General features: G+C 41.6%; 2 protein-coding genes across 2 annotated transcripts; one reads left to right on the forward strand and one right to left on the reverse strand.

The window, feature by feature from the left end:
* The first annotated feature begins 13,488 nt into the window (after nt 1–13,488).
* On the forward strand, nt 13,489–14,779 carry LOC118795324 (receptor-transporting protein 3-like). The gene is made up of 2 exons (XM_036553732.1): nt 13,489–13,759; nt 14,417–14,779. The coding sequence occupies exons 1-2, from the start codon at nt 13,617–13,619 to the stop codon at nt 14,757–14,759; spliced, it is 486 nt and encodes a 161-aa protein (XP_036409625.1). The 5' UTR covers nt 13,489–13,616; the 3' UTR covers nt 14,760–14,779.
* Nucleotides 14,780–15,798: 1,019 nt separating this feature from the next.
* On the reverse strand, nt 15,799–22,184 carry LOC118795698 (CPD photolyase). Its single transcript, XM_036554381.1, has 10 exons — nt 22,083–22,184; nt 20,759–21,177; nt 20,137–20,282; nt 19,597–19,779; nt 18,986–19,144; nt 18,286–18,484; nt 17,590–17,742; nt 17,291–17,412; nt 16,859–17,018; nt 15,799–15,982 (listed from the first exon to the last, which is right to left on the reverse strand). The coding sequence occupies exons 1-10, from the start codon at nt 22,094–22,096 to the stop codon at nt 15,840–15,842; spliced, it is 1,698 nt and encodes a 565-aa protein (XP_036410274.1). The 5' UTR covers nt 22,097–22,184; the 3' UTR covers nt 15,799–15,839.
* Between the last annotated feature and the right edge of the window lie 482 nt (nt 22,185–22,666).

Below are 22,666 nucleotides of genomic sequence, written 5' to 3' on the forward strand. Positions count from 1 at the left end.
CTATATATATATATATATATATATATATATATATATATATATATATAGGGTTTTTTTTTTATTTTTACTATTTTCCACATTTTAAAATATTAGTAGAGACATGAAAACTATGAAATAACACAAATGGAATTTTGCAGTGACCCAAAAAAGTGTTAAACATTGACTCAACTCAAAGTATAGAAATTTTGTCAAAAATGACCATTTTAAAAAAAGGAATGTCACTCAGCTGTGTCAGTGTTGCCTGGGGCTCACAAGATTTCTGTTTGTTTTCTACAAGACATATAACCTGTGTCACTGCTGACTGGGGGTCCTGCAGTGAGGGTGGGTGGAGAATCACAAACCGCACAGAGGCGATGATTTCTGCCTTATCTTTTTTTCTGTGGTCTGGCTGTAACTGAAGTGTGAAAAAGTGATACAAGAATGCAGTCGGTTTTAACCACAGATCCCACAGCCCTCTGACAGACCAACTCATGGATATAACCTCTGCTGTCAAAGCCCACCAAGGTAAAAAAAAAAAAAACTCCCACTCAAGAGACAAGATTCTAGCCTTCTAGCCTAAAATGTTTATGAACACAGCTACTTAAAATTTTGTGCCAACGTTAAATATTATTTGAATGAAGGCCCCACTGTTAAACCATTAATAAATCACTTCTAATATTTCTAATATTTTTTACAGGGCCTGCTCTATAACAGAAGACACTTATGCCTTAAAAATGAAATTTGAATCAGTACCTGTCATTGTTTTCAGCAGTGTGTGATGTCCACTTTAGGACAGGATTAGCACATTAATGTAAGGACAAGAACTGCAATAGATATTATGAGCATAATTGTATATTAATTAGTTGTTAATTAAGGAAACCATTATGTGGGATATTGATCAAAGAGTTCACTTATGTCTGGCTCATTAGGCATTAAAGCTTTTAAGGGTATTCAGCATATTGACGAGCCGTGTTATAAAATAATTTCCCATAAAATGAGAAGAATTAAAAATGAAGAAATTGTTCCTTAGTCAACCTTGTACATCCCCAGTGTGTATAGTGGAAGAGGGACACATCTATCCTCAAAAACTTGATTCAGTCCAGCTGATCATATGAAGCACACCAAAGCAGTCATGTTACCATGCATAGAGCCACCAAGGATGGTCACACAGCTTGCAGTATGGATCCCTTCATTTCTGTGTGAAGCGTGCACACGTCAAAGCTTCCTGTGAGACTGAAGCCGTGGCAGCTGAACTCTGACAAGTTCCTGTATTCCCTCCCCACACACGCACGCTACATATAACCACAGTGCCTGGTAACTTCACATTCAGAAAAAGAAAGAGAGAGAGAGAGAGAACTGCCATATCACAGAATATATATACGGAAAAGGATTCTAAAACGCAGCCAGGCGAGCAAGATTCATTCTGCTGGGGTCATGGGCTACTCTGCCAAGTGGCTCGTCTCACTGCCATTCCTGCTGGTGCTCTTGACATTTAGCGGTAAGTCACCAACCTCTGTCTGTCTAAATTGCTTTAATTGGTCATGGCTTCACCGAAGGCCGGGTCCCACTGGGACTGTGTGTCTGTGTCCCAGCAGTGAGGTGCTTCAGTAATGTCTCCTCTTAAAAGTTCTGCCTAGTTTTTAGCCGGGGTTTATATTCAAAGACAATCATCGCAGTAGTTAAGTCAAGAGATCTGTAGTCTGAAACACAGCTGATTAAGTCTTTACTTACAGATTTCAACCAATAATTACTCACCTGGAACTCTTATTTTATGTACTTTTTACTGCTTGTCAAAGGGTCGTTGATCATACCTTTAACTCTGTGGTTCTGTTCTGTTCTTTCTGTTCTGTCTTTCTGTCACTCTCAAAATGGACTACTCATGGCAACAAAGGTCATTTAGGAAGTTTAGGAACACCACATACATTGTCTAGTTTCTTACATTGACTTAATTTGCGGCATATGAAAAAAAATGAAAAACGCTATGAATCAATGGCGGCAGATATATAACAGCACTGGTGTATACCTGCATGTGGGCTGGGGAGAGGGACTGGAAACACACAGATTTATCTTCTCATTCACTTGCCCTTCCCTTTGCGGAAAATGTGACATAGAAACAGAGACGCTTAAGGGGATTTTGTGTTGCAATTGTTCTATTAATCGCCTAGTTGTCTTTCCCGAAACTTTATAAGCTTTCGGCTATCTGTCTGGATCTCGATACTTGTTTGTAACCTTTCAGTTTCTTTGTTTGGGCCAAGTCAAGGGGTGGGGGAGAGGTAGAGGCATTGGGGATGTTTCTAAAACTCACAGTGTCTTGACAAACAATTCACAGAAGTATATTTTAAGATTCGCGTGACATGCCCTGTGAGCTAATCTGAGTCTGAAAATGTTGAAAATTGAAATGTAGTTGTGTCACGGCAGGCCTGAAGAGACCAGAGGTCTCCACAGGAATCCCCAGCCCCTTACACTGTGTCAACCAATGTCTACTGAGCACAGACCTGGAGAAGAACACTCATTTACTAATAGGTGATTTACTGTAGATTGTTATGTGATCACTATTCAATGTAATTGCAATGAGCATCACCTTTTATGTGAAATTATACAATATTTCTTTAATTGCAAAAACTACAACATTGATAAACTTGTGCAACTAGTGAAGAACCCACAATATGTACTTAATTAAAAGAAAAAAAAACAATTATAAACCACAAAAATCTGATGCTTTTGATGCTCTGCTGTCTGTGAAACGGTAGCAGATAAGAGCTATTTTCAGGGAGGGGGCTTTCCAGGGTTCATGTGATGAATTCAATACTTGATAGCTGATACTTGGGGTATTATTAGTCACTGAGGCCTTGACGGAAAAATGACTGAAACTCAGGAGATGATCCTCAAATAACATTTCTAACAGAAAAACGCAGCCCGGACCGCATCAAAGGGTGTGATGATATTTCGGAATATTAAAAATGCTGATGATGAGAAATGGAGGGAAAGGTGGAAATAATCAAATGAGCATTTCAAATGTTGGAAATGCAAATCTACATGAGAAAGTGGTAAAAAAAAAAAAAAAAAACAGGGAATAGACAGCCCATAGCAGTTTCCCCCAGTATAGACACTAATGGAAATAATATGCATAATCAGATATGACAATTAATTAAAGTCTATCATTATTATTATTATTATTATTATTATTATTATTATTATTATTGTTGTTGTTGTTATTATAAACTACATAATGACCATCAAGGGGCCCCATATATGTAAATATATATACACACACACACACACACATTCACGGTTGCATTTTGATGGTGCCTAACTTCGGTGGTGTGAGACTGACCACACACCGGTTTTAACTTTTAACACAACAGACCTTCGATTCCATTTCTGGAAACTTAAAACATGTATACATATATATAATGCATTTAAGTAAGTGTGAAATGGAAATAATGTGGTCAGAGGAGATTTATGAACCTTTCAAAGAAAGACACCAGCAACCTTTTAGGTTTTACTTGTCCCAGCTTTGGTTTTCCATTTCAAACCAGTTGGCAGCTGAACTTGTGCTCCATTAAAAGGATTAAAATGTGCATGGAATGTGTGTGGTTATATATCCAGGATTTTTGTTTATTTGCTGTTAAATGGTACTTTGGTCTGTTCTCTGAAAAATGATCAGTGTTTTACCTTGAAAGGATCGTTTAGCATGCATGTCTACCTGCTGCCTCAAATTAATCTGATATTTTCTGGAAACTTAACCATATGGAAGGTATTACTCTGTACGTGGCAAGTACACACCTAATCAATGGCCTTTGCGAGCTGGGTATAAATTCCAGCCACATCTAAAAAGCATTTTCAGTGGGTTCAATTTTCCATCCATTGATGTGCAAAATTCCAATAATTTTGCATTTTATACATTGATGCTCAAAGAAAGAACTGCGCATACTCAGTACTCAGCCTTGCATTCGCATATTTTACCCTTTTAGTCTTGTTCCACTACCTTAACAGAGGCAAACCTTAGTACTGGCGGCCTTCATACTGTTGGGTGGATGGACTGTGACGCACTTCTTCTTCTGACAGACTTCTGCAATCCCATTGCATCCATTTAGTGCCCGTCTTTCTGTTCCTCAAGTGCTATATCTCTTGTCATATTGCTCATCCCTCGATAGCTTTTTGGCTCTGCCAGTCCTCGGGATGTCACTTCCAGGGAACGTTTCTCACTTTGTCACCTTTGGTTTGGATCCCACATCCTGAAAACCAAATGATGATCACATTTCACAAAATATTGTTTCTTCGTTTTTCTTTAACACAAATCTATGAGGATCTTCTTAACCATATCAGAAGATATACATGCCCATGGACTATAACTGAATGTTTATAAATATAGACTTTTCTACAGCATGAATCCAATTTAGTTCACAATCCCCAAAAATAAATGGTGAAAATGTGCATATACAGTGATTCATTCATGGATATAGTTATATTGCTTGCAGTTGTATGAATATGTGACTCTTTATATCTCCTTACTTTACTTCTTCATGACATTACAGAGCAGATGAAACCACTGTGCAGTGAGCGTGTTACTTCTAACCTTTTCCAAACGTAAAAAAGGCACTCATGGAAATAAATATTTATGATAGTGACTATTTCCACTGCCACATAGACGACCTGCACAGCAAACTGCCTGCCCCGTCTTCCCCTTTACGGGAATCTAAGCGTTAACCGACACCTGAAAAGTTCCTATTTATCACCGTGTTTATTAATGACGAGAGGAAAGGGTCGGCGTGCTGTCGGACTAACCACAGCTGTAACGTCAGCTCCACACAGGAACCATGTGACAGGAAACAATGTGAGATGGAGTCTAGGCTCACAGGGTGCTACAGAGCATCCACGCTCACTCATGCACCCCCCCCAACCGCCCACCACCTACACACAGGAAAAAAAAACCTCCAGTCCTAGAGTCTGTGGGTAAGTCGATTGAGTCTCATTTCAGAGACCAGATGCTGCATGTACCCTGGTAGACACAGTACCGGGTTTCTTCACTGAGATGGGAAATATTCTAAACCAGTTAAATCCACATTCTAAACCAGTTAATTCCAAGTCTTTTACTTCTCCCTTTTAGCACAGTTATAAATAAGACCACCTGTAAGAATAGCTATGGACAAAAAGTCTCACACCCATCTGTCTCTTAATAAGTTCCACCTAAAAATTTGCATGTCTTATAATACTTAATCTCATTGCAAAGAAATAATAGGATCTAGTTCCTTTTCATGTCACAGAAACCTTGAATTAAGAATGAAATGCTTGTGGGTCAGAAGCTTAGCTGCTGTCATGAAAGGAAAAATTGTTATATGGTACTCATTTTAAATATATCATACTTCTCAAGCCCAGTGGGACAATACTAACTTCTCCAAATTTAATAACACTTTGGTTCTTCAGGTTGTTTCACATAAAATTCTTCATATTATGTGCTATACTATCCTAAGCTATTTTAAAATACAGAAAGTCATGACCAAGTCAAAATTTGTTTGTTTTATCAAACTTACTTCACAGTGTTGTGAGAAGCAATTCAAACAATAAGTAATGTCGCCACAGTATCTGAATGTAATGTGTTCAAATTGTTTTAAGAACATAAAGATTATCCATTGAGTAGTGTCCAAATTCTTGCTAGAATTTCTAGATGAAAATTGTACAAATAAATTGCAGGTTCCTACAATGTCACCACAATGTAAGAAATGTGAATTGATTGAAATGAATACCGATAAAATTACATTTTTTAAATCAAACCACTTTTCAGCTAATTGTATTCTTTCTTTCTGTTTAGAGCACATCCAAGGGGAGGAAATCGAACGGATCAAACGGAGAAAGGGCACGGAGGTCAGAATTCAGTTCAAATTCAACCAAAAAATCAACGACAGCATGACAGTGAAATTCACCAACCTGTACATGAATGGATCGAAGATAGACGCTGCTAATTCAAATGGCACAGACAGGCGTCGGAATTTCAGTATGGCTGCCCACAGGCCCGTTCTTAAGATCACTAACCTGTCAGACACAGATGAGGGAGTGTATCATGCAAGTCTGTTCCTCAGTGACAAAGCAATGTCTGTCATTGAGAGCAAAAAGGTGCTTCTTATCATCCAATGTGGAGACAGCATTACAGGTATGGTAACCTGCTTAATCAAGTCTTTATTCAATCACCCAACAGACAGCAGTCCAAGCCTCTGTTCCTGGAGACTCGAACAATATAATACAGTTGGATTATTAAATGGAGAGTTAATGTCTTAATGTAATCCTTTTTCAATGAAACTGATCTAAGAAAATGCCCAAAAGGCTCCATTCATGGAATGCCTAACATGCAGAATAAAATTCTGTATTTGTCATCTCATTTGACTTACCTCTGTGTAATGTTGTAAAGGGGAAAACGTTTCAAAATATAAATATCATGTAATTTTCTGCTTACATTTTTTTCTATGATTATTTTTGTTCATTTTGACTTTATGTTGTACAAATAATTTCATTGGTATGGCACTCTCTATTTCAAATATGACCGCTGAAGCAAATAAAATTCCTATACACTGTGGTGTTTGCAAATTTCATTTGGTAAGCAGTTCTGCCACTTCAAGCAACATATTAAATGACTTTTGCAGAGACCACAGTATGGACAATTTTTGTTTGTTTCAATCAGTATGTTACTCTGTGCACCTATGCAGTTTTGACAAGTGTGTTTCTAAGCAGACTTTTTTAAAGACACCATTAAAATGTACAGCATTACTGGAAGTCCCATTTCCTAGATAGTCATAGTAGTTGGCTCCAAATGTAATGGATAATTTTCTAAGTGCTCACGGAACAAGTATTGTACATACTAACACTGCTTTGCTGCATTGGCTCCACATCTAAGATTGTATGCTTTCTGGGTATTTAAGTTTGCAATTTGACAAAGATTCACATCTCTTAATGGTGGTCTTCCCCTCTTTCAGAGTCCCCTCCCGCTTATAACCATACAAGGACTGTCCCTTCAGAAACCGCTCCCTCTGGATCCCCTCTATATGTGCACATCATCAGTGTGTTAGTGGTCACCATCGTGGTGCTGTCCACTGTGTTGCTGTGGTGGCTCTACTTGACCAATAATAAGAGTCCAGGTAAGACAGAGAGCAAGGGCATTGGTGGGGGATACTGAGAGGGTGAGGAGCAGTTTCAGTTCTTATTGTTGATATCTGCAGGTCTTACAGGTCCATGTTCCCCTAAGTTTACTCTCTCCTTCAACCCAGCTGCAATCTTCCATGATTTATTATACCATTGATGCATCTCTGTCACCAGCTGTATTGTAACTTTGTGCTGTAGATGAGTTAACTCCATTTGGAGAAGCTCATGGATTACAGCTCATTTGAGCAGTTAGTTCATGACCTCTTGGCAGAATATTGACCTTTTCACAAATACACGCAAATGTACTGGGTCAAGAAGTTTACAGATGCCGTAACAGTGCCTACTCATTACAAATATTTCTTACTTCATTGACAAGATGATTGAGACAAGGCTGATTAAGATACAGGTTTCCTGTAAGAAGCAGCTGATTCAAAGTTCCCTTACGAATAACATCAGTGGAGCTTTTACATCTAATCACAGATAGCTCACAGCATCTAGGATGATACAGCACTGGTGACAAACAAGAAAATAATCTGGCACACTGATTCTTCTATGAATCAAGACCTACAGCGGGTCCTGCCAGGTTTGGACTTTACATTACATTAAATTGCATGTATTAGCAGTTGCTCTTATCCAGAGGAACTTTGACCAGAACATGAGTGTATCCACTCAAGTTAAATGAGCAACAGTGTTAGACCAGGCCCTCAACACTCCCAGACCGATGAGTGTAAGCATAACACCGTTCGAGCCCTAGCACAAGTTAACTTGTGCAATCTGTATCGGCAACAGAAGCCAAGTCTACTACTTGTATTGAGTTGTATATATGAAGTCTGTATATACTTTTGCAGCCTGTGATGGATTGAGTGAGGGCAGTGAACTTCTCATGAGGTCCCAGGATCCCAAAGCTTAATAAGCACTGCTCTGTAGGATAAACACCGCCTGTTTTGTGGAGTTTATGAAGTTTCACAAAAGCAGGAAGCCATATGTTTTTTTTCCATTAAGGCCAGTGAGTGAGGGCAGTGAGCACCGTTTTTGATTTCACAAACGCATTCGCTGGAAATGGACTGCTCTTCATCACTGATCTAAATGCCCTCCCAGTTTCACCACCGCGTCGCATGTCTGTGTCTGGGGTCACATCGGTCTACTTTTGCAGCAATGCCATGGTCTGCGCACACATAAACACCTGCCTAATCAGGTCAAACATCTCCAGCTAGGGGTGTATAAAGGGCTATTTACTGTAGAAACACCAATGACATCGGGGGGGTTCCAAACCACCAAAAAAGCTACATTTTGCAGAGCGAAACCGGTGTGGGTATAAAAGGTAAATCACAAGGGGTGTTTTTTAAAGACAAAGCTGTTCCAGGAAGAGTGAGGGACCGCAATGTAAAAACACAGCTCAGCTGAACCCTGCACGTTGTTTCATATTGCACATTATGAATTCCATTTTCAATAAATGCTCATGCTGACTGTCTAATAAATCCCGAATGCTAGGTAGGTACAGGAGTCTATTGAATGCTGGTGAATTCAAATAATAAAACTTCTGACGTAAAGTATATTATTACGAAATACAGTTTTAAGAGAAGAGTCAGAATAAGTAACAGCCTTTTTTTTGAAGAGCACATTCATATTGACTGACATTCAGAAATTCAATTCATTAGACGACATTGGTGCAAATGCCTTCACCACCTACACATTTCTTTTGTCCGCATAAATGATGCACAGTTCAGAGTTATTATTATTTTCTTATTGAATCCAGACTGGGTCGAAACCTTGAACCTGTGAGCTGGCTTCGATAATGACTGTGGTAATAATGCTGTATTGTACCTATCCATTTGTGTGGGATGTTACACATTCTGTAGAAATTATTGGTCCTGTGCAACACTGGCAAATAACCAGCAATAGTGAAATTAAATGATGGTGTCTGCTGATTCATCTCATGGTTAAACTTGCAACACAAAGAATGTGTCTGCAAAGTGCAATATCTATACAAAACAACATTGCAACATTGCACAACATTGCATTTGTGTGGACAAAAGAAAAGTGCAGGTGGCGAAGGCATTTGCACCAATGTGGCATTGCTGTAGTAATCACTGTTTATTTCACGTGTAGTATTGTAATGTGTTTTGTATTCTGTGACCTAGTGATTGATGTATGGTGGTGTGTGTACGTACTTTTTAGGCTGTCTAGTCAGCTTGCACAAGTTAACTTGTAGGGTTTGAATAATGTTTTGCTCACACTCACTGGTCTGGGAATGTTGTTAGCCTGTTCTGACACTGTTGCTCATTCAGCTTGAATGGATACACTTCTGTTCTTTTGTGCTGAAAATCCCTCTGGATAAGAGCATCTGCTAAATGAATGTAATGTAATGTCAGTATAACAGCACAGAGAGAAAGCCTAATCTCCAATCACTGCCTTCTTTTCATCAGACTGCCAGCTGCCCCAGGGCCCCTGCACCAAGTGTCAGGTAAGAGTCAAGAGTGATCCTTCCCTCCTCCACTGGTGGCTTCTCACTGACTTCCAGACGGCTTTACTGGCATTCAGTGCAAGAGGAACAAAGATACCTCTATGACTGACTGGACTGTTTGAGGTGTATTATACCAGAACTTACTAAGATTTCTTGCTTGTAGAGTAAGAACTCTACAAGAGGCAGGAGTCGGACTGCACGCACATGAGAAGTACGACATGTCAGTGTTAGTGAAATATGCCTGTTGTTGTCGTTGTTATAATGCAAGATGATTCTCGGCAGGTGACCAGCGAGCCGTCCAGGTCCTTGCCTGTGTCCTCCATAGAGTACGGCGTGCTCGACTTCCACAGCAGACCCGGGGAAAGGGAGGCAGACAGGGGGAGCGTGTCGGAGCCGCCGCCCAGGGACAGCGTCGAGTACTCCACCATCACCTTCTTCCCTGGGGCGCAGGGGTCAGGGGTCGCGGCAGGCGTGGGCAAACGACATTGACGCAAACAGGGAGGTCATCCTGTTCTTCCTGTTCACAGAAGAGTGCGTGACACTGAGGTGCTGAACACTAACATCACACACTGAGCGCCCCCAGGAAAGCTCCCCCTCACAAAAGTGCACTGATGGTTCTGTTTGGCTGCTTTGTCTTACTGTAAGGGTCACCTTCCCTCTGTTTGTGCAGTCAACACTATTCGTCACCAAAGAAACACAGCTGTGTGACTGACATTGTACAGGCTGTTCAACAATCATTCCATGCAGAGAATTTAACTCCTCTGTTGTGCGCATTTTCATGAAAAAAAAAAAACTTTTCTTATATTCAGTGGTGGATTCAGACCATAGTTTCGGTAGATCTGTCTAATTCTTTATCTATCATTTATTTTTATTTTTTTTTGAAAGTGTCTAATCACTCAATATCTGACAGTTTGCAGTCTCTGTAATTGAATACTGGTGTGACTTCAGCGCCCAGGCATACAGTCATTTCCAGCACCAGCAGGGCTGCAAACATAGGTGTGAAGGTGTGATTCTTTCATTCAGAGCGCTCACAATAATGTACAAGAACAGACAGAAGCACAATGCAGAATGCGTGTTCAACTTATAAAACACTGACGAGCACTGAGGCTAACATTACGGCCAAATATGAGCATGTTGTATAGTAGTTTTCTTCATTGTTGCAATGCCCTCTTGTGTATAAAGATTGTATTACATTCCTTAACATTGCTTATTATACCCCAATAGGGGTTCTTGACGTGGTTTGTATTTTACCACAATAATTTATTCATATGACGACAAAATAAACACATTCACATATTTTTACAATGTCTGTATTGCTTTGTATGAGTCTAACCACACTGAAAAGATCAAATCCCTTATCTGATTGAGCTTATTTCCATGCCAGTTTCCTCCAGGTTTGAACTTATTTTGAAAAAGGGGGGAAATGACGATGAAATTGGCAGAAAATTGAAAGCAGGTTTACAGAAAACACTTTGGTCTGCGGTGTCAGACTTCGATTTCCGCTCGCTGGCGCAATGGTTCCAGCCAGCGCACGTGAGGGCAGGGCATTGCCGCACAAAAGCCGGTCGCACGGAAAACAGACACGCAAACACCGCCCGAAAACGATCTTCAGCTAGCTGAATTCGTTCGGGCTATAGGTGCTCTTAGCTCACACCCCGAGAGAGGTGTCAAACCCAGCTCTCACGGTGTGTGCATGTTACAGAGCCGCGGAACGGGCTAGCGGGGAAACCGCTTCCCGCATCTTACCATAACTTCCACTACACCGAGTCAGCACTTTCTGATACCATCTCGACTCGACGAGGCGATGTTCCGGGGCTCTGCAGACCGGTCCTCCCACGTCAATGTGCACACGTAACCAGGGCAACCATGCAAACTGCACAAACGGCAGCCACTCAGTCGCCCCCCAGGGCAGGCTTGTGTAACTCACCAGGGCACACGGGTGAACCTAACTTATTTCCTCCAGTATGCAGACTTCCTAATGCAGCTTTCGCAACAGCAACACTGAACAAAACTTCATTCATCTCCAGTGACATTGCTGCTCAACATGCCGTAGATCCATTATTTCCTCAAAAGTAACTTTTTTTCATTAATATTTATATTTACCATGACTGATTAGGGAATGATATCTTTAAATTCTGTGCATAATGTAAAGAAATTTGCATTATAGGAGCTATACACATTGCATAACTGATGATAATGAAGTCAGTAATTGTCTTACAAAAAGAATGGAACTACAGTGATGAGGAATTACTCTCTAGAGCAGCATTTCCCAAACCTCTCCTGGAGGACCCCTTGTCCTGCATGTTTTAGATCTCTGTCAGTGCTTGCCCTGGATAATGACAATATCTCATTTCACCAGTAGATGCTGAAAAAACAAAGTAACAAAGTAGCACCGGCTAAACCCGTTTAATTTCTACCTTCATGTTTGACTCAGTTCATCATTTACCTTGATAATAAGAATGATTTCATATCACGTCTCTGAAGGGAATTTTTCCATAACCTCTGAGGGGAACTGATAATTAACCTAGAGTTGTGTTTTCTTTGAAAACTGATGCACGTTTCATCAGATATCAATTTCTCTGAAGTTCATGTCATTTTCTCTCTCTTTGTCTTTCTCTTTCTCTCTCTCTCTCTCTCTCTCTCTCACAAACACACCCACAAGCACGTACACAGTTACAGTAACAGTATTTCACAATATAAGGGTTTGTGTATCCCATGTGTTATTTGCAAAGTCTGAACCAACATTATGACACAAGGTATTTTCACCAGACAAATAGGCATATGTACGACGATAGCCCTTCTTGACCTACTGACTGTACTTTCTATGGAGCTGTTTAATACTTTGGATAAATGTGTCTGCCAAATAAATGTAATACTAATATATATTCCAAAGTACCTGTGCCATACCAGATGCTCTAATTGTATACCTTAAAGTTCAGTATTGATGACAACACCTCTGGCAACTAAAGCAATCCATTGCAAGGGACCTCTGTAGCTGGCCAGTAATCACAGTGAATTTTCATTTCCAGTGGGTTCAGTGATCCCTGGAATGTTAAATCTACATAGGTTCCAACGTGGCAGTTGAGAATGCCAAGGATTTATGGCTGAGGGTACAACACCCCAGCATTTACAACACATGGGTAGCCTGGCAACAAATCATTCTCGTCTAAAAATACATCTGTGTGTCTTCAGACAATAGGTTTCAGTTTCTTTTTACCCAAATACTTCTGCCAATCAGCTGATTATGACACATTGTGGATAGACACCCAACTACAGAAACCACAAGTTCTGATTTACAGAATAGCTCCCAGGCACACAGGTTCTGCATTGCATTACACTCCTAACAGCCCTGTAGAAAGCAAGAATAAATGAGAGACTTTTGACTAAAGACCTATAGCAGATGTCCATCCCAATCAGTCATTCCAAGCCATTTGAATAGGCCTTCATCTGAAATTGTTTTTGACATTGGCAATCAAGATGTAACATTTGGATACCAGGGATAGTTTTACCATTTTCATCATTCATTTTAAACCCAGTGTTTCACAGAAACACATGGATGTTATGACTAGTAAATTCTCTTTTGCAAAGTTAAAAAGACCTATAATTAATGTGCATTTCATTTCCCAATGGGGTCAGGGACAAGCGATTCCCTGAGAGAACATATCAAAGTAGGTTTCAATGTGGCAATTGGGGATAAGACGGTTCTTCCCTGATACCAGTTTATCAGCAGCCAAATTAAAGGGAAATGACAATATTTTATGGTAGAGAACACAATATCTCATTTAGCCTGGAACCACAGAGGAGGTCCTGGTCATTAGGTTTCAGTTTCCTTTCTGAAACAAGGTTTCATTTCTTAGATTCCTCTGCCAGTCAGCTGAGCATAAAATTGTACAGAGAAACACCCTGTTGCGAAAGCAATATAAACAAAGTCTGAATCAGGGCACAGACAGGCAACACTGCATCAAACTGCATCTAACAACCCTACAGAACACAGGGACAAACTACAGGGGCAAGACTTGGGGCCTGTCTGTCCTGTAAAATGAGTGATCAAGACTGGCACCGTGTTTTCAATAGCAAGGCTGCGAAGCTGAACAAACCAGACAGCTGGAAACTGCTATTTGATGACACAATTGAGGCTACCGAGGCAGGTTGGGGGGAGTATATCAGAAGCGTTTTCTCAAGGTAAGACTGGAATAACAGGGAAATAAAATAATGGACTAGCACTGTTGTTTGTTATAGAGCAATCAGGGCTGTTATTGATCAGTTCAATGTTGTTGACTGAGTTGTTATGGTGTCTCCATGTGACTATGGCCTTGCTGAATGTTTGGTTCATATTGTGCTTGTGGCTTTAGGTTTCAGAAAGGTGATGTACAAGTAAAGACTTGCAGCCTAAAAGGATCAAATGATTTTGGAATGGTGGATGCTCTGAAATTCAAAGTTCAACTACTACTAAAAGGGAACTCGAGCTCCGATTATGTTACCACCTCTAAAAGTGCTCATATTTTAACTCCTAACTTTGTGTCTAAAATGAAACCCATCTGAATGTGTTTTTATCTGCTATTGGATAAACAATATGAAAATAACGTTACTCACCTGCTTGCTTTATTTCTTCCACATTACATTACATTCATTTAGCAGATGCTCTTATCCAGAGTGACTTCTAGCACAAAAGAACATAAGTGTAGGTCTTTTGTTAGAGGTCTTCAAATTCATTTGATTACAAACTAGACAAATCTGTACAAAGATACATCATGCAAGTTGAGGAGCATGTATGATATGCTGCTCCTCAATCCTGTTGTAGCACCAGGCCATGTAACATCCCTCTTCCACCCTCCCCAGGTTCAGCTGCTCCTGTTGTGGTCACAAATGGGCCTCCAGCAAGGTGCAAATGGTGTTCCACATGCGCCTGGACACCTCTAATCACCAAGGCACAGTGAGGGTGCGGCGATACCGACAGAACTGCAAAACGTGCCCAGGCGCTGCCTTCGAAAAGCCCACAGTCAGCACCATGGACCTGGAGAAGGTAATGGACAAGCTGATGGAGAAGATCCTGGTCAAATGTTACCAAGAGGAGAGTAACACACCAAGCAGACCCTTCCAACCAGAAAGGGTCTTGAAGGGCCCCCACCTGTCCGGTCACTGTGAAGCCTGCATCAAGGGCATCTGCACCCTGAGCGGGTGAGCAGGACACCCAGAACTGGGCAGCGGCCAAAGAGTACTGATCAGGAACCAAGAAACAGAAAAAATGTCTCACCTCATTCACTAATGACTATAACTTAGTTTCAATCTAGTCCTTTTCAAGCATTAATGCTTCTACATGCTTCTGTATGTATTGCTTTAATCAATAAACATATTTTATCGATCGATCAAAAGCGTGGAAGTATTGTTTTCTGAAATATATGTAGGTTACATTTATTATACTAGTTAATACAGTTATACAGTTATATATTTACTGAAACCATTCAAGTGCCTCACTCAAGGATGCCCAAAGCTCTCACCTGTGTTCACACCTGAAACCCACTGTTTTCAAGCCTGGCTTTTTCACTAACAGACCACAGAGTTTTCCTAACTGAAATTGTTGGGTTTTATTTATCATTTTACTATTATAAAAAAAATATTTTCTTGTTTTAAATTTTAGGAAATGATTATCATGTTCACTGGGAATATGAAATCACCACTACAAAGGCATTATAAAGTAAATTATTTAATAAAGGAAAATATAAGCAAACCAAGCATCTATTACAAACTTCCACAATCAAAACAGAACCAAATAGCAACAAAAAGTAAATTCCACTGGAGAATTCTAGAAAACAAATTTATAGTCACACTGTCGGATGCTGAACATAACTGAGACATCTGGCCAGGACATGTTTTTCTAAGGCATCACGGTTCATTCTAATAATAAGTCCAGTGTAACAGGACTCAAGTAATTAAGGCAACCGTGTGAACTGTCATGTGTATCCAATAAAGTTGATGAACCGGGTAAAAATATTCCAGTTTAAAATAACGTTTAATGTTAACATAACACAATTTCATTTTACTTTTCATAAAAATCCATCTGGAGAGGTTAAGTGAAAAGTAAATAGGAAATTGGGTATCCTGAATGTTCTAGGTTCAAATCTCAGATGGGACATACTATGCAGTGTTTTTAAAGTAAAACTGGCAATGGAACCTGAGAAACTTTGGTGATGAGAGTGGCCTGAGAAAGCCCCAAGAGTTTGACTCTCAATTGCCTCTGTCCCAAACGCTAGACCTGGTGCCATCACTTGGGGCAGTACTGCTTTTCGAACTGCTGAACATTGAACTTGCGGGTGCAGCCAGCGTAGTTCATGTAGCGTATCTTCCCGAAGACGGGCCTCTCCTGCCAGCCCTGGTCGTGGATCCCACAGATGGACCACATGCAACCTGCCCTCCCAGAGGATGAGAGGGGGATAAAGGGAAGGGTAGAGTGGAGAGGAGTGAAAAAAGGAAGGGAATAGGAGAGAGGAGGAGAGAGTTACAAAATGACATAGCAGAGGTGGTGCCTTGGATCACTGCATTTAACCTATGACTGGTGACCTGGTGATCTGTGGTGCTAAAGCCTATAACACCACCAGGAAGGCAGAACTCTGCTATTTGGTATATGTCATGCTGGCTCTTTTTAAGATCTAACATTTGAAATTGCGTTCCGTCTACGTGCTGCAAGCTTTACCTGCCCTAGCTGTAAGTATACACCCCTTTGCTTCACTTTGGTTGGTTGGTTTTGCATTCATCCCATGAAACACCAACCAGAATGATCCCTAAGTATGCTTCTCAAGCACTTTCTGGATAATAATATGGATGAAATGCAACATATGGAAGCATTGCATCAACACAAGACAACCCTGAGCTTAGTTACAAGCACTCTGCTGTGTCCAAAGTTTGAATGTTTATCAGATCCTAGACGGAACACAACCATCACCTTGGGTTTGTGTATTACTCAACAGTCTTTCACATCTTTACAACAGATCAATGGCACTGCAGTGTAATAACGAAAGAGGAGAGGCAATGGACATCAATGATGTCACCTGCCGACTCTGCAAGAAGCAAGTGTCATCAAAAGACTAAAACATTGCAGATCTTCTTCCTTGCAAGTTTACCATGACACATTCTGATATGTTCAAACATAGCTGCAGACAATCTTTTAATGCCCACATTTGGGAGCCTTTAACAGACCAGTGAGCAGTCCTGCTGTCCTCATCCCAACTGGGACATAGCACTCACCCCCGAACCCCAGCTCTCAGCTTCGCCCCTCCCACTTACCCACAAATCCGTTGGGATCACGCCCGTCCAGCTCGTAGCGGTCGTTTAGGTAGATTGCAATGGCCAGGGCCTCCTCTGGGGATGAGGTCCACTCCAGGATCTTCTTGGCCCAGTACATGCGTAGGAACCCGTGCATCTTCCCCTCCGTCACCATCTGGTACTGGAGGAAAAAGTGGGAGCAGGTCAGTGCGGAGAAGTATGCGCCACTGACACGGCATGACCCCAAGGTTAGGATTCAACTCTCTAGTGTCCAAAGGCACGGGGTGTGCAATTTAAGGGGAAATAAATAACTTAAGCACATGTGTATCTATGTGTGTGCTGCATAACGCACTTACAAATGTATGTATAACTTTTATATGTGTATATGTTTGTATAAATGTGCAATGTGTGTTTGATCATTACTTAATATTAAAGCTGATTAGTTGCAGGTACCTGGGCAGCATTCCAGAGTTTGTCGTGGGTTTTGGCTTTCTCCAGCTGCTCTCTGGAGTAAACGTACTGCCGGGGGTCTTTGGCGTGATCCTTAAGTGTTTTCTGTGCCCAATCTGAAGCACCTGCACAGACAGAACAATATAAATAACAGTCATAAACTTGATCCTGAAATACCTAAGACTGTTCTCTCAGGCTGGGTCTTCATGACAGCTAACTAAGACCGAGTTTCTATAATGTTCTCCAAGACCGGCTCCATACCATGCCGCTTCCCTCACATCATTCACCTCTCCGCCACTCACCCTCAACTTTATCGTAGTTCTTGTTGTAGAAGCAGAAGTTGTCGGCCAGCTCCCGGCGCACCACCAGCTCCTCCACGAAGGCCGGCACTGACTGGGCCCGGTTCGGCCCGTCCCGCTGGACCTGCAGGACCGCACGCTGCGCCGAGATGTGGCCTGAACATGGACCGCAGATCCAGAAAAAACAAAGAGACAACGTGAACCGCTGCAGGACCAAACACACACTGCACCTCTGAGTCAGTATGCAGTATGTAACTTATCACTGGGCTTGAGCTGTCACAAGCGAAGTGCACTTTTGCATGTGGTTTTTCATAATGCACAGCATCAGCACTCAATACATCCAGAAGGAGTTACAGAGACTAATACTGTCTACACAGACTGCTCAAGTTACAGCCAGTTAATCACCCCTTTATTTTACTGCTTTCAACGACTTAAGTATTCCAATTCATATTTAACTGGTGTTACTGTAGAATATGTAAGATTTTATTTCACTAACATTTTGGGAGTTGATTCTGGGGTAAATTCATTTTGTAAGTATCAATGGTGTCAATGTCATCGAATTCCTATTATAAGAAAAAAAGTAGTTAGACTACAGAAATGAAGTCAATCATTCCATCTCCTTGTTACAAACATACTGGAGAGTGCTCTCCTCTCTCCATAGGGCTGGGCTTGGTGGGTTTCACCACCATGTAAACTGACCAAAGTGGATCCAGGGTGAGAGCTGGCTGAGGGCGTCGGAGTTGGGGTTGTTTCGTTCGGAGGCGTAGTCCCGCAGACGCGCGTCAACGAAAGACTCCAACATCGCCATCCCAGCCGCCGTCCCGGGACGAGCCCACTCCACCGCCCCAACGCTGCGGTCCACTTCCACAGTCGACAGAGTGTGGGCCCAATCCACCGGCTGCAGGGGGCAAAAGACACTCAATCAAATATGTGAACTGCACACAAAAAACTGTTCAAGGTGCACTAGCACTACACTTCCGGTCTTACTCATAAACATTGTGGCACAGAGAATAGGCACATATCTGTTGAAGTTAACTCAAATATCACTCTACTGCTGAAAAATGGGTCTTTTTAATTGTTAAAATAGGCCAGCTCTCTTCTCATATATGAACAATCCTCATAGCAAAAGGTATATGCACCCAACAGCACACCCAACAGGTACGTTGGGGAGGAAGTTCTTTCAGCTTAACTGAATCAGCGCATTTACAGTGAAATTCTGGATCTACTAGGAGAGAGTAAAAGGTTACTTCCAGAGGTTTTAATGGTCAAAGCTGACTTATGAACATGGTGTTAACAAGATAGACACAGAACAATCCTTATATCCAGTCCACGCTTGAGATGAAAACAAGTTCTGTTAATGCTAGCCAGTCAAGCATCCCTTTAAGGACATGATCCCTACCTTTGCAGGCTTAGAGGCGCAGTGTGGGTGTTTGTCCACTAGGGGGAACTGTGTGAGGAACTCTGGCAGCAGCTTGGTGATCTTGCCCCGGATAGTCCTGGCAGAATATTCCTGCTTATCTGAGGCCACCCAGCAGGGCACGATATTATGGGCATCCACCTGCCAGAGCCAAGTGTGTGTCATATTACATCAAATGCAGATCAGTAAAATGGCTGCAAGAACTATTCACACCACAGAGAGGATGCCCCCAGCACTAGGTTATAGAGAGACGGTCAGTAACAGGACACAGGAATCAAGACATCAATAAGGCTTGGGCAGCAGTGCGGTACAATAATAAGGCTGCTCCAAAGGTTGGTGGTTACTCTTTGGCACTCCATGTCGGGGCACTGATGTTGTACCTATGGGCAAGGTCCCTAACCCCAGCGGTGTAGATGGATAACATGTACAAATTGTAAGCTATGTAAGTATCTCAGGATGAGTGACCAGTAAGCAAATGTACTGTAATAACTATAAACAGGGCAAGGAGGAGAAACTGCGGTGAAAAGTTACACAAAGAAGATATTAAGAATAACAGTGATATATAGGTTGGCAGAGGGATGGGGCAGACTTACCTGTATAAAGGGAACATCAGAAGGGAGCCCCTTCTTGACATCTTCTACCCACTTCAGGGGGATCCTGAGGGGGGAGAAGTCTGTCACCACAGCCCCCAGGCTCCAGTCCCGGACAAAGCCTGGCAGTACCTCCCCAGCGGTGCCCAACAGCAGGTGGAACTCTATCCCTAAGACATTACACTCCTGAAAGAGAGGGTTGCAGGGTGGAGCGGTTCTTAGAGAAGTCGACTTGTGAGATGCTCTGACTGCACCATAAATAGCCATCACTGCCCCCTACTGTCTCATTACAGTATTGTTTTGTTGGCAACAGATTCATTCTGTTTTGGCTACAAGAATATTAAAATGACAGAATTACCAAAAACCAAGACTTCACAAAAATCAAACCCTTCTATGTAAAGATATCCTTTGGTTAAGACAAGAAATCTCCGGTTCAAATAGGTGTCTCTCAGAGGATATAAACCTACAATGAACCAAACTTGGTGGTCCACATCACTCAGTGCATTGAGGGTTACAGACTGCTATTATGGAGTAAAGGACTACCTTGGCTATCTCCTCCAGTCCTTTCAGTATGAAGCCGTACTCGCGGAGAGTGGCATCAGGGCTCTGTGGCTGCAAACAGAAACACACGTGCAATGGTAGCTCCTCCGTGACAGCGACCTGCTGGGCATAGATCAGTGCCCAGTTATCTGCAGAACAAGGAGAGAGAGTGGGGGTTATCAGCTGCACAGAGAAGGCAGGAGAAGGTAGACATGTAAGTATGACAGCAAGTGCTAAGCTCCCTGCATTAAAATGCAATGAATGCTTAAGGTAACCCATGCCAAACACTTAAAACAGACCTATTTCATGCCTTTCTTCTATGGTTCAAACACCAATGGAAAGATATACCAGCTAATCACATCCATCCAAAAATTAAATCTTGTTTATGTGACAAGAGGTAAAAACGAACCTCTGCATCTAACAAATGCATATCCTTGCACTTGCTGAAACCTTAAAGTGGAAGCAGATTTGATGTGGGTCATTAAACCCTGACATTCAAGTTAATGCATTTTGATATTCACACAGAGGATGCAAACTTACAGATTTAGAACATAAAACTTCAGTTCTAGAATACTTTTCTCAACATGTTGCAAGTGAGATGACATGGAAATTTGAGATCTGGTACCTTGCACCCTCTGGTCCCTGGACATCCAGTAGAGTACTCCCTGCGTCCCTTGCTTAACCTTCTGGGCCTCTGATAAATGGCGGAGGCGTCTCTCATTAAACTTCACACCCTGTGCTCCTCTCCGGGCCTCTGCGACCTCAGACTCCAGCCAGCCCTGCTCTCTCTTCTTCTTCCCTTCCTTCGGCGGCACCACTTTCGGCTGCTTATTGCCACCCGCCTCCACAGGTTCTCCTTTGCGCTTGCTTGCCGCCTTACCCTCTCCTCCGTTTTTGGCCGTGACCTTTGAGCCCCCCTCCTGCATACTGGCACACCACTGCAGTCTCAGCCGGACGTGGAAGTGGACGGGGTTAGGCCTCTGCCTCTGTCGGATGGGTGGGACGCACTGCGAAATGCTTCTCAACACTGGCTGGATCAAGAACCTGGGCAAAAGCAGAGCCAAGGCAGACATCATGTTTACAAAGCCGAATACAGAACAACCCATGATCCCTGTGCTGGAAGCCAAAAGGCTGAATAAGCATTTCCCCAGGGGGCACCACCACTGTATCCTTCACCAAGGTGTTGAATTAAAGTGGCATGCAGGACTGGCTGAGTGGATAACATTTTAATTATGAGCTGTGTGTGCTATGCAAATAACTTATGTTTCATCATCAAGTCAAAAAAAAAAACAGATGTAGTAAAATATATTACATCTAAGCTTTAAGCAACATTGTTAAAGTCAATGCATATTTAAAAAAAAAAAACTGTCACACCAACTGTTACCATTTCACGTTATTTCACATTTTTTAGACTACATTTTCATTATATTCTGCAATTCATGCATAAAGTTGCATATGTGCAAGTGGCAACAATAGATATTTTGACATATTCAATAAAAGAAACCATGTTAAACATCCCTTCCTCCTAAATGTTCAAAGATTCTTACATTCGCCTTCGAAATATAAACGCTCCATCACCAAAGCATACTTAGAACTACGGTGAACACGTAACCTTACTAATCGTGTAACGAAAAGTTGGATGAATGAAGCTTATGGACCTACTATAGCTGTAAGCCTCGTTACTGCACATTCAGATAGATAGGCAGGAAGTTAACCACCCTTTTGTTAGTAGATGACTGCATTACAAAATGCAATAAAGTGCAAATTCGAGAGATGGTCGAGTTTTCTTTGGCGTGTGCTATTTTTCCATATTATCAACTGGTTACCAATTTACCATTCTTAAGGATAACCATTCTGTGTAAATACTCCACCATTCTTCTCGCTAATTAGGTAAATAGATTTTGTTAGCCGCCTAGCCACCAAGGCACGAGCAGAAATTTGTCTCTTACCTATAACATTGCATGCAGTTCCTTTCTCGATAAGTCCGTTTATAAATACTACAAAAGTATTTATTTGACGCCTTCTGTAACCACGCACAACTTCCCCGAACGGCTGTGTTTTGTAACACACCACATGTGCAGTACAACCACGGTTTTGTAACAGTACTTTTGACGAGGAACAATTCCGCGCAAAGCCAGCGCAGATTCGATAACGTTTACGTCATGTGTAATACACTCATTACATTAAATAACATTCCATAAAGATGAATTAATCTGGATTAAGATAAAGTCTTTAATAGGGCTACTGTCTCGTTAGATTCTTATATGCTTATACGCCACAGGTAATTAAGACGCGACAATGAGCGCAGAATTGATCCCCGCTAACTCATCTTAAAAAAAAAAAAAAAAAAAAAAAAAAAAGGTGGCGCGTGGATTTGACGACCTGCAGAGGCTCACGGTTAATGAAGTACATTTACTTAACGTATGGCTTTACATAATACTGTTACCGAAGATAGACGACGGCATATCATCTCTCCATTGTATACTAATAACAAAGCATCAGGCGTCAGAGGGCGATCGCTGGGAAGTTGCAA

The sequence above is a fragment of the Megalops cyprinoides genome, chromosome 20, assembly GCF_013368585.1.
Source record: "Megalops cyprinoides isolate fMegCyp1 chromosome 20, fMegCyp1.pri, whole genome shotgun sequence".
Lineage (NCBI taxonomy): Eukaryota > Metazoa > Chordata > Actinopteri > Elopiformes > Megalopidae > Megalops > Megalops cyprinoides.